Here is a 10,770-nt window from a genome sequence, read left to right as displayed (position 1 = left end):
TCTCCTGACTCAAGACAAAAATAGTTCAGATCAGCAGCTTCTACAGCAAATCCACAGCTTGGTCCCAACTCAGTTCTTAGATAATTATCCCATTGCTTATGCAGAGCAGTCTGGAAAGTGAGGAAAATGCCATTAGCCTTTACTAATCAGAAGCCGCTGTTCATTTTCTTCATCATTTCTTCAGCCCATTTGAAGAAATGTGATGGCCAGTCTCCAAGATGGTCCCCAATGCTCCCTGCTGTCTGGAACGAATGTCCTTACATGGACCCTCCCACACTAAATAGGGCTGACCTTGGTGACCAGCAAAATGCAGGCATCCCTTGTTTCATTGTACTTTGCAGATAATTCTTTTTTTTTTTTTTTTTTTTTTTTTGGTTTTTAGGGCCACGCCTGCGGCATATGGAGGTTCCCAGGCTAGGGGTCAATTCAGAGCTACGGCAATGCTGAATCCTTAACCTACTGAACGAGGCCAGGGATTGAACCTACAACCTTATGGTTCCTAGTCGGATTTGTTTCTGCTGCTCCACGACCGGAACTCCTGCTGATAATTCTTTGTTGTTGTTGTTTTTTTAATTTATTTTTTATTGTTATTTCCCCAAACACATTTTTTTTCCCCACTATACAGCATGGGGACCCAGTTACACATACATAAACACATAATTTTTTCTCCCATTGTAACGCTACGTTTTAAGTATCTAGACATAGTTCTCAGTGCTACATAGCAGGATCTCATTGTTAATCCATTCCAAGAGCAATAGTTTGCATTCGTTAACCTCAAGCTCCCAATCCCTTCAACTACCTCCCCATCCCCCTGGGCAGCTACAAGTCTATTCTCCAAGTCCATGATTTTCTTTTCTGTGGAAAGTTTCATTTGTGCTCCATATTAGATACCAGACATGAGTGATATCATACGGTATTTGTCTTTCTCTTTCTGACTTACTTCACTCAGGATGAGAGTCTCTAGTTCCATCCATGTTGCTGCAAATGACATTATTTCATTCTTTTTTATGGCTGAGTGCTATTCCACTGCATATATATACCACATCTTCCTAATCCAGTAGTCTGTTAATGGACATTTGGGTTGTGTCCATGTCTTGGCTATTGTGAATAGAGCTGCAATGAACATGAAGGTGCATGTGTCTTTTTTTTTTTTTTTTTTTTTTTGTCTTTTTAGTGCTACACCCGTGGCATATGGAGGTTCCCAGGCCAGGCATCAAATCAGAGCTTTAGCTGCCAGCCTACACCACAGCCACAGCAGTGCAGGATCTGAACCCCATCTTTGACCTACACCACAGCTCACAACAACGCCAGATCCTTAACCCACTAACCGAGGCCAGTGATCAAACCTGCATCCTCCTGGATACTAGTCAGGGCTCGTTAACCGCTGAGCCACTTTGGGAACTCCTGCATGTGTTTTTTTAAAGGAAAGTTTTGTCCAGATATGAGACCAAGAGTGGAATTGCTGGATCATATGGTAGTTCTACGTATAGATTTCTAAGGTACCTCCATACTGTTCTCCATAGTGGTTGTACCAGCTTAGATTCCCACCCACAGTGCAGGAGGGTTCCCTTTTCTCCAAACCCCCTCCAGCACTTGTTACTTGTGGACTTGTTAATGATGGTCATTCTGACTAGTGTGAGGTGGTATCTCATGGTAGTTTTGATTTGCATTTCTCTAATAATCAGGGATGTTGAGCATTTTTTCATATGCTTGTTGGCTTTTTTTTTTTCCCACAAATTGAAGGCTGTGGCCTGGTCAAGCAAGCCTCTCAGCACCATTTTTCCAATGGCTTTTGCTCACTTCATGTCTCTGTATCACAGTTCAGTAATTCTCACGTGGTTTCAAGCATTTTCATTATTCTCATATTTGTTATAGTTATCTGTGATACCTGATCTTTAGTGTTATGAGTAAAACCCTCTGAAGGCTCAGACGATGGTTTGCATGTTTTTAGCAATGGAATATTCTTTAATTAAGATATGTGTATTTTTTTGGTGTACTACTACATTTAGTAGACTGCAGTGTGGTGTAAACATAACTTTTATATTATGCACTGGGAAACAAAAAATTCATGTGACTTGTTTATTGCAGTATTTGCTTTACTGTGGTCTGGAACCCAGCCTATCATATCTCTGAGATCTGTCTGTATTGCCGAATTAAGAACAGAAGTAAAATTTGCTGAGAAATAACAAGGTGTGACTTCTGAAGCCAAGTCATAAAAGACACTACACCTTTCACCACGCCACCTCTTATGGATCACTTCTCTGAGGGAAGCCAGCCCCCGTGTTGTGAGGACGCACAAGCAGCTCTGTGGAAAATCCATGTGGCAAAGAACAGAGGCCTCCTGCTAACGGCAAGCATGACTTGACAGCCATTGAGTGACACACCTTAGAAGTGAATACTTAAGCCCCAGGCGAGTCTTCAGATGAGTCCACAACCCCAGTCAACACCCTGACTGCATTCTCATGAAAGACCCAGAGCCAGACCCACCAAGCTAAGCACCTCCCAGATTTCTGACCCATAGAAACTATGAGATAATAAATGTTTATTGCTTTTTTTTTTCTTTTTATGGCCACACCTGCAGCATATGGAAGTTCCCAGGCCAGGGGTCGAATCTGAGCTCCAACTGCAACCTACGCTGCAGCTTACAGCACCACTGGATCCTTAACCCACTGAGCGAGGCCAGGGATCAAACCTGTATCCTCACAGAGACAATGTTGGGTCCTTAACCCACTGAGCCACAATGAGAAGTCCTTAATATTTATTGCCTTAAACTCCTAAACTTGGGGATAATTTGTTACACAGCAATTGATAACTAATGCAATAAACATCCATGTGTGCCAGGCCCTGAAACAGGCACTACTATGCAAAAATGAACAAAATAAATGTAGTCTTGACCCTTCCAGATTTATTTTATTTTTATTTAAAAATTTTTTAATTAAAAAATTTTAAATTATTTATAAAAGTTAGTAATTTTACATTTATTTCCAAGTTAAAATTATGTGTTTATGTGTGTACATGTACATATTTTTGGTGAGAATATATATATTTATATATTTTATTTCTGCATATATATATATTTCCATATATAAAATATTAAGAAAAGATCCTTTGTAACAACATCCAGATATGTATCTCTTTAGTTGTGACTTGTCTCAGTCCATCTGTTCAGGATGCTATAGAAAAATACCACAGACTGGGTGGCTTATAAACAACAAAAATGTATTTCTCACAGTTCTGAAGGCTGGAAGTCCAAGGTCAAGGAGCTGATAGATTTGATGTCTGGCAGGGACCCACTTCCTCATAGATGTGTGCCTTCTCACAGTTATCTCACATGGCAGAAGTGAGAGCTAGCTCTCTGGGTTCCCTTTGTTTTTTAACTCAATGAATTTTATTACAATTATAGTTGTACAATGATCATCACAACCAATTTTATGGCATCTCCATCCCAAATCCCCAGCCAATTCCCCCCACCTCCCCCCCAACCTGGCTCCTTTGGACACCTTAAGGTTTTCAAATACTGTGAGTCCGTATCTGTTCTGCAAAGAAGTTCATTGTGTCCTTATTTTAGATTCCACATATAAGTGATAGCATATGACACTGTTGTCTCTCTGTCTCACTAACTTCACTTAGCATGGTTATTTCTAGGTCCATCCATGTTGCTGCAAATGCCAAGATTTCAATCATTTTTATGGCTGAGTAATATTGCATTGTGTCTATGTACCACATCTTCTTTATCCATGCCTCTGTCAATGGACATTGAGGTTGCTTCCATGTCTTGCCTATTGACCCTTCCAGATCCTATAGTCCAGAAGCAACTCTTACGAAGAGGGTGGAGTTAGTCTGGCAGAATCAAGACAATGGAAATTGGGATCTGATATCAGTGCGGTAAAAAAATAAAAAAGAATGAAATAATGCCATTTGCAGCAACATGGATGGAACTAGAGACTCTCATACTGAGTGAAGTCAGTCAGAAAGAGAAAGACAAATACCATATGATATCATTTATATCTGGAATCTAATATAAGGCACAAACAAACCTTTCCACAGAAAAGAGAATCATGGACTTGGAGAACAGACTAGTGATTGCCAAGGGGGAGGGGGAGGGAGTGGGGTGGTTTGGGAGCTTGGGGTTAATAGATACAAACTCTTGCCTTTGGAATGGATTAGCAATGAGATCCTGCTGAGCAGCACTGGGAACTATGTCTAATCACTTATGATGGAGCATGATAATGTGAGAAAATAGAATGTGTACATGTATGTGTAACTGGGTCATGATACTGTGCAATAGAAAAAAAAACTGTATTGGGGAAATAACTATTAAAAATAATAATAAAAAAAGACATTCAAAAAAGTGATCTTTTCTAGGAAGGAAAACCAAAGCAGTAACTTTCCTTTTATATTTCTATATTTTTAAAAATAAGATATATTGCTTTCAAAGTTATTTCTATCAAGGCATCGTCTCATAAATATGTCTCATGAGAATTTAATTAATACACTTTTTTAGAAAGACTTCTTGGCAGCATATGTTAAAAAAATCATAAAAATGTGCATACCCTTAACCCAGCAATTCCACTTAAATTAATTTATTATAAAGAAATATTCAGAAACTTATGAAAAGAGGGACATAAAAGGATGCTCATAGTACTTTTATTCATGAGTGCAAACAATTAGAAATGGTCTTAATGTCAACAGTAGTAATTTGGTTAAATTCCTATTTAATCACAGGCCATCCATACATTGAACTCTAAGGCAACAATCAGAAATAATGAGGCAGCTCCACGTTTATTTGCAAGGAAATACATCCTGACAAAATGTTGAGTGAGAGAGGCAGGTCATACAACAGTCTCTTGTGTAACTCCATTTTAATCAAAAGCATATATATATTTATGCATGAAATTATTAGAAAGCTAAACCACAACATATTAATGATGTTATGTCTAGGTAGAGGGATTATCCATACGTATATAGTTTTTTTTGGCTTGTCTGTGCCCTTCTATTTTTATTTTAAAAACATGGGATTACTTCAGGAATATAGAGAGTTCTAAATACATATTCATTAAGCACCCTCCCCCACCCCCCACCCCCGAGTAATCACCTTTACTGTTCTTAGGCTATTTGTCTTTCCCTAACCGACCAAGGAGGACCCGTCCTCTGGTTCTGACAGGCCTCTCCTCCCACCCTTGGCCAAGACCTGGGGACTGGAGAGACCCCTGGATCCTTAAACCCAGTAAAGAAGCCAGATCTCCCTCAGGGTGCCCTAAACTCCACCCCACTCCCACCCCCCTGGTTTTTGCAAAGAAGATCCCTGTCTCCAGAGAGCCCTTGGCCCATTGACTAACTCTGGCAAGCAGCTCCCATCTCTGGCTCCAAGGGTGGAAGGAAGCAAGAATGATTTACTGCCTACCAAGAGCCCATGCTGAAGGCAGGCCAATGGCTTGCTCCAAGCAGGGATCGCCCTTGAAGAATTTGTGGCTCCAGCAGCGAAGCTTTTTAAAGACCATAAATGGAGTTAAGCAATCAGGAATCTTATCTGATCAAAATGAAAATCGAGGGGGGATGCTTCAAACTTGGCCAAGGTCCACCTTGCTGTAGCAGACATGTGACTGGCAGACTGGCATCCTCCTGCCTTACCTCAAGTGACAGATGTCCATGTGGACCACTTCCATCTCTTCGTTCACTGAACCAGGGCTCATGGCTCTGGCTGAGATGTTCTTCTCCCCATTCCCATGACTGGTAATGACCCCACCCAACATTTCATGGGCTATTCCCACCTTTCCATTTTCCATTCCTCTAAATGGATCCATTCATCCCTTTGCTGATAGGAGCTCTGCAGTAACATGCTGCATCTTGGACTTTATTCTAAAGACAAGGAGGGGTTCATCTATTCCTTCCAGAGCACTGGGTGCCTCATACAGGATGGGGATGGGATGGCTCTGGATGGGGCACTGAGCCTAGAACCCTGAACAAGCCCATCTGGTTCTACACCTTCTAGGCAGGACAGAGATGCTGAACAAGTTGCTAAACAAGGAAGACATTTTCTGATGGTGATAAATGGGAGGAAATAGACTTGTAAGTTGGAGAATAACTTAGCCTTTGACTTAAGGTCAGGGAAGACTTTTCTGAAGAGTGACATTTGAGCCAAGATCTAAGTACATCTAGAAGCACATAGACTGGGAGGATCTTTCACAACTGCTAAAGCTCAGTGACCATCTCTGGCTGGTCCTTTTCAGCCCCACTGAGTCACAGCTTATAGGTGGCTCTCAGGTCCTCTGGATGACCACTCATTTCAGCGATGTTCAGGGCCCCAACTTCCACCTCCATCACCTTCCATCTTATGAATGTCCAAGACAATGGAAGGGGAGATTCTTCCATGAGAAAGTCACACACTGACTCAGTAAAGTCTCACGGCCCTGTAAACCGATGTTCAACATGGGGCATGTTGGCTGTAGTTGAGAGGAGGTCCTAGCCAGACATCACCAGGAAGAGTAGCTCTTGTGGTCTCCAGCACTCACTGGAGCAAAGACTTGATAATTTCATGGGGCTCAGATGCTACCTGGCTTGTGGATGCACCTTCAGGTGGAGGTTGATCCAGCCTCTTCGGTCTGTGCAACCTCTTCAGACAGGACTTTGGGGAAGGAAATCTGAACAGGGCACTCTGACTCTCTCACACTCTCATGGGGGCAATTAAGAGGTCCTAAAGAGAGCAGAAGAGAAACAAGTCATATGACACTTGAAGATGAGAGAGCATCTCTGACCAGGAAAATCTAAGTGGAGATTGGAAGGTATAACAAAAGTCTAAGAATTAAGTAGAGTACTGGTTAAGCATTTGGAGCTGTGCTGGCCTGGTTCAAATCCTGGGTCTGCCACCTGTGTTCTGAGGGGGTGGGTTGGTTACATTAGTTTCCCTGTTAGTGTAACTGAAAATAATCATGATGCCAATCGGATAGGTTTACTGGAAGGATTAAAGAAGTTCATGTTTTAGAAGGATATTAACATTTTAGAAAGTGCTTAGAAAATACTCGGCAAGGAAACAGTATTAGGTAAGTGTTAGTAAATTTCCAGGTTAAAAATAAGGAGAACCAACAGTCTGGACAGAGGGCACAGCCTGGGTCATAGCCTGGAAGACAAAACCCACATCAGTGGGCAGAATCCAGCCAAACAGCCCCAAATCAAATTCAACTCAAGCAGCATTTAATTTTTTTCTAGGCATCCATTGGAAGGAAAATGACATCATTTTCTTGCCAAACAGCCTACCAAGACATCCTGTGTGATTTTCTCTAAAATCCACCCACATCTTAACCCAGATGGATGCAAAGCTGAATAACGATAAATCCCACCCTTTCCACATCCCTCTCTAGTTAAAGCTGCCATTTCTTTCGAAACAACAGATGTTGACACACATCCTTGGGGCCACCCAAAAGAAAAATTGGGATGAATCCTCTGACTTGTCACCTCCTTGTCCAGAACTCCGATCCTCTCCCTCTGTCCCCAAGCTCTCCTGATCCCTCCAAAGAGGAGGACGTTCGGCCTGGCAGGCCAGTGGGTCCTTCATCAGCCCCACATCCACCCCGTGCAGGCCTGCACACCTTGCCCCCACCCCCATCTCCGCTCCTGCCCACCCCTCTCCATGGCCCATATGGAATGAGTTGCTCTGTTTTTACTCCTTATCAGAAATGGAAATATTCCCCCTGAGACTTGGAAGAGGTTTGTGAGCTGGATGGATGGTTAAATCTTTTACTTCCAAAGAACTGCTGGGCTTCTGGCTCCCAGGCCAAAATCTGGGTTCAGAATCCTCAAATCACAAGAGGGGAAGGGAGGGGAACCCTGGAAGAGAGGAGCAGGTCAAGAAGACCCTGGACTTGCAAATAATTCACGCCCAGAAGAATTCAGTTACATCCTTTTGTAACTTTAGAAAGAGGTGCTTGGAGTTCCCGCCGTGGTACAGCGGGTTAAAGATCCAGCCTTGTCTTTGGCAGTGCAGGTTCAATGCCCGACCTGGTGTAGTGTGTTAAGAATGTAGCATTGTCACAGCTGTGGCTTGCATTATGATCCCTGGCCCAGATACCGTGGGTGCGGCCAAGAAAGGGAGGAGTTCTTTTGTGTCTCAGTGGTAATGAATCTTACTGGTATCTATGAAGACGCCAGTTCAAACCCTGGCCCCGCTCAGTGGGTTAAGGATCTGGCATTGCCATGAGCTGTGGTGCAGGTCGCAGACACGGCTCAGATCCTGCGTTGCTGTGGCTGTGGTGTAGGCCAGCAGCTGCAGCTCCAATATGACCCCTAGCCTGGGAACCTCCATATGCCACAGGTGTTCATGCCTTGAAAAAAAAAAAAGAAAGAAAGAAAAAAGAAAGAAAGAAAGAAAAAACAGAAAATATAGAGATCCTTGAAGTGACCCCTCCATTTTATTACCCTTGAACCTGCACCTCTATGACAGCAATGATAACAACAAGCATGCTCTGGGTGCTTGCTAAGGGCACACTGAATCCTCCTAGATACCCACTGAAATAGAGCTATCACCACCGGTACCATTTTACTGATGAAGCTCAGAGAAATAAAGTGACGTGCCAAGGCCACACAGCCAACAAGCAGCAGAATGAACCTGTCCAACCACAAGCAGAGTCTCCATCCACTGTACTCCAGGCCTATAGAGGAACATAAATAATCAGACCCCTGTGATGTGGGACCATGTCTTCACCCCAACTCACCAAATTTTATAGAGGCTCTAACTCAAATGGCAGTCAATGGGTAGCCCATGAAGAAACAGGCCAGGGGTTCTCCCTGCTTTTGTCTTTAAGAAAGATGGAGTTGAGGCTTGGTTATCCATAAAGGAGGAACAAATACAGTTTTGCAGCTATGAGCCTGAAAAAGTCATGCGGAGCTGAGTTTGAATCCTGATTTCATCATTTGCTGACAAGCTGTGTGATCAGGGACACGTGGCCTTACCTCTCTAAGCCTCAATCGTTTCCGCTACAAAAATGCAGGGAAACAATAAAATCTACCTTAAAGGGTTATTTTGGGGGTGACTTGAGATGATAAAGGTAAAGCGCCAAGTGCAGAGCCTGGTCCTCGATCTTAGTTCTTAGTAAGTACTATCATTCATTTTAGTGATTTAACCCTCATGACATGGCAACAAATATTTGTGGTCCACTGCCTCCATGCATTGCAGTGGACCAAAACCTGAGAGGGACTCAAAGAAGAATCAGTTCTTAAGGAACTGACAGGAGAGTCCTTGTGGCCAGAGTAAGGAGTTTAGATTTTCTTCTTGATGCAAAGGGAAGCCATTGCACTGTAAACAGAGGAGTGAAATAATGAGATTTGTACATTTAACATGATTCTGAATTATAGAAAGAGAGGGCTCTGGGAAACCACTTCGGAGCCTACTATAGGCATCCAGGCAAGAGAGGAGACTGGCTTGGCTCAGCGGTAACGAACCTAACTAGTATCCATGAAGACTTGGGTTCCATCCCTGGCCACGCTCAGTGGGTTAAGGATCCTGTGTTGCTGGGGCTATGGTGTAGGCTGGCAGCTGTAAAGATTCGACCCCTGGCCTGGGAACCCACATATGCTGCAGGTGTGGCCCTAAAAAGACAAAAAAAAAAAAAAGAGAGAGAGAGAGGGAGAGAGAGTGGCTCAGGTCAGAGAAATGCAAAGAAGTCGACGTATAAGGGGTATATTACGAAGACATCTAGGACTCATCTGCTGGCCTCAAGCAACTCATAATCCTGTGAGGGAGACTGATACCCAAACAGATAAATGTAAAAGCTTTGTTTTCTGAGCATAACTGAAATTGCCCTTGACCTTGTCACAAACCTAGCTCTCATCTCCCGTATAAAGTTCCTTGAGAACTGATTCTTCTCATTTCAACCTCAGTGCTATCTATATCCCTATTTTTGGCTGTGTCTGTTTTGTTTTACTGCTTTATCTCTGATGCCAAATGATGTCTTTCCCATAGAAATATGCTCTAGACATTGGTTGATTGCTGAAAAAATTGCCTTTGTAATTAAACTGCTTTATGAGTCACTATGGTTTAACGCCTGTCTTCCTCAATCGACTGCAAATTCCATTTAGGGCAGAGCATGAGTCAGATCCACGCTGTATATTGTTTCCCCATTTCTAACACAGTGCTTGGGACACAGGAAGCATTCGCCAAATGCCTGTTGAATGAATGAGTGATCACCCTTGTCACAGAGAATGGAGATGTTGAGAAGAACCTCTTTAAAATACAGTCCAGGGACCAATCTTTTTCTCAATTTGGAAACAAAATAACAAATAAAGAACACCACTGCCAACAATAGAGGAGGCTCCTGACTATGGGGCTCCAAATTCATTCTGGAGCCTGTTGAGAACTGGTGAGAAACCATTGGCTGGTGAGTCTGCAAAGATGGTGAGGTTTCTTGGGTATCAAATGATGCTGTGTGGCTTTTGAAACCATAACAAATCTGTTTTAATGAGTTGGGTGCAAATGAATCTGAACCACATGAATTAAAAGCCCCTGGAACATAAAATGGCTTTGGAATGAAGAAGGATTTTAATATCTGCCGGATCCTGGAAACAAGTGGCTTTTAAAACTTTAAGGTTTGTACCAAAGCTCACCCAGTGCCTGGGCCTGCCAAGCCCTTTTTGGTAAGTAGTTGGGATTGGGTTTGTTTGATTATTTGTCTGTTTGCAACCTGGAATAAGCCCAAAGGCAGCACCTTTGCATCTGAAAAAGTTTCCTACTTAACTGACATTCAGTGGCAATTAAGCAAACAGTTTAGACCACCAAAG

General features: G+C 42.7%; 1 protein-coding gene across 2 annotated transcripts in view; it reads right to left on the bottom strand.

Moving 5' to 3' along the window:
* Positions 1-4,630: 4,630 nt before the first annotated feature.
* Positions 4,631-10,770, bottom strand: part of TBX5 (T-box transcription factor 5) — a 95,097-nt gene continuing 88,957 nt past the window's right edge. For both annotated transcript variants that reach the window (XM_084994815.1, XM_084994814.1), the window contains one exon: positions 4,631-6,694. In XM_084994815.1, coding sequence (XP_084850941.1) covers positions 6,573-6,694 — 122 coding nt within the window. In that variant the 3' untranslated portion in view covers positions 4,631-6,572. The remainder of the gene's footprint in view (positions 6,695-10,770) is intronic.

Source organism: Sus scrofa, chromosome 14, assembly GCF_054392235.1.
Source record: "Sus scrofa isolate SSC_HxYL_T2T_F1_AM1 chromosome 14, Sscrofa_HxYL_maternal_Yorkshire_Landrace_v2.0, whole genome shotgun sequence".
NCBI lineage: Eukaryota > Metazoa > Chordata > Mammalia > Artiodactyla > Suidae > Sus > Sus scrofa.
This window is presented reverse-complemented; position numbering and strand designations above follow the sequence as displayed.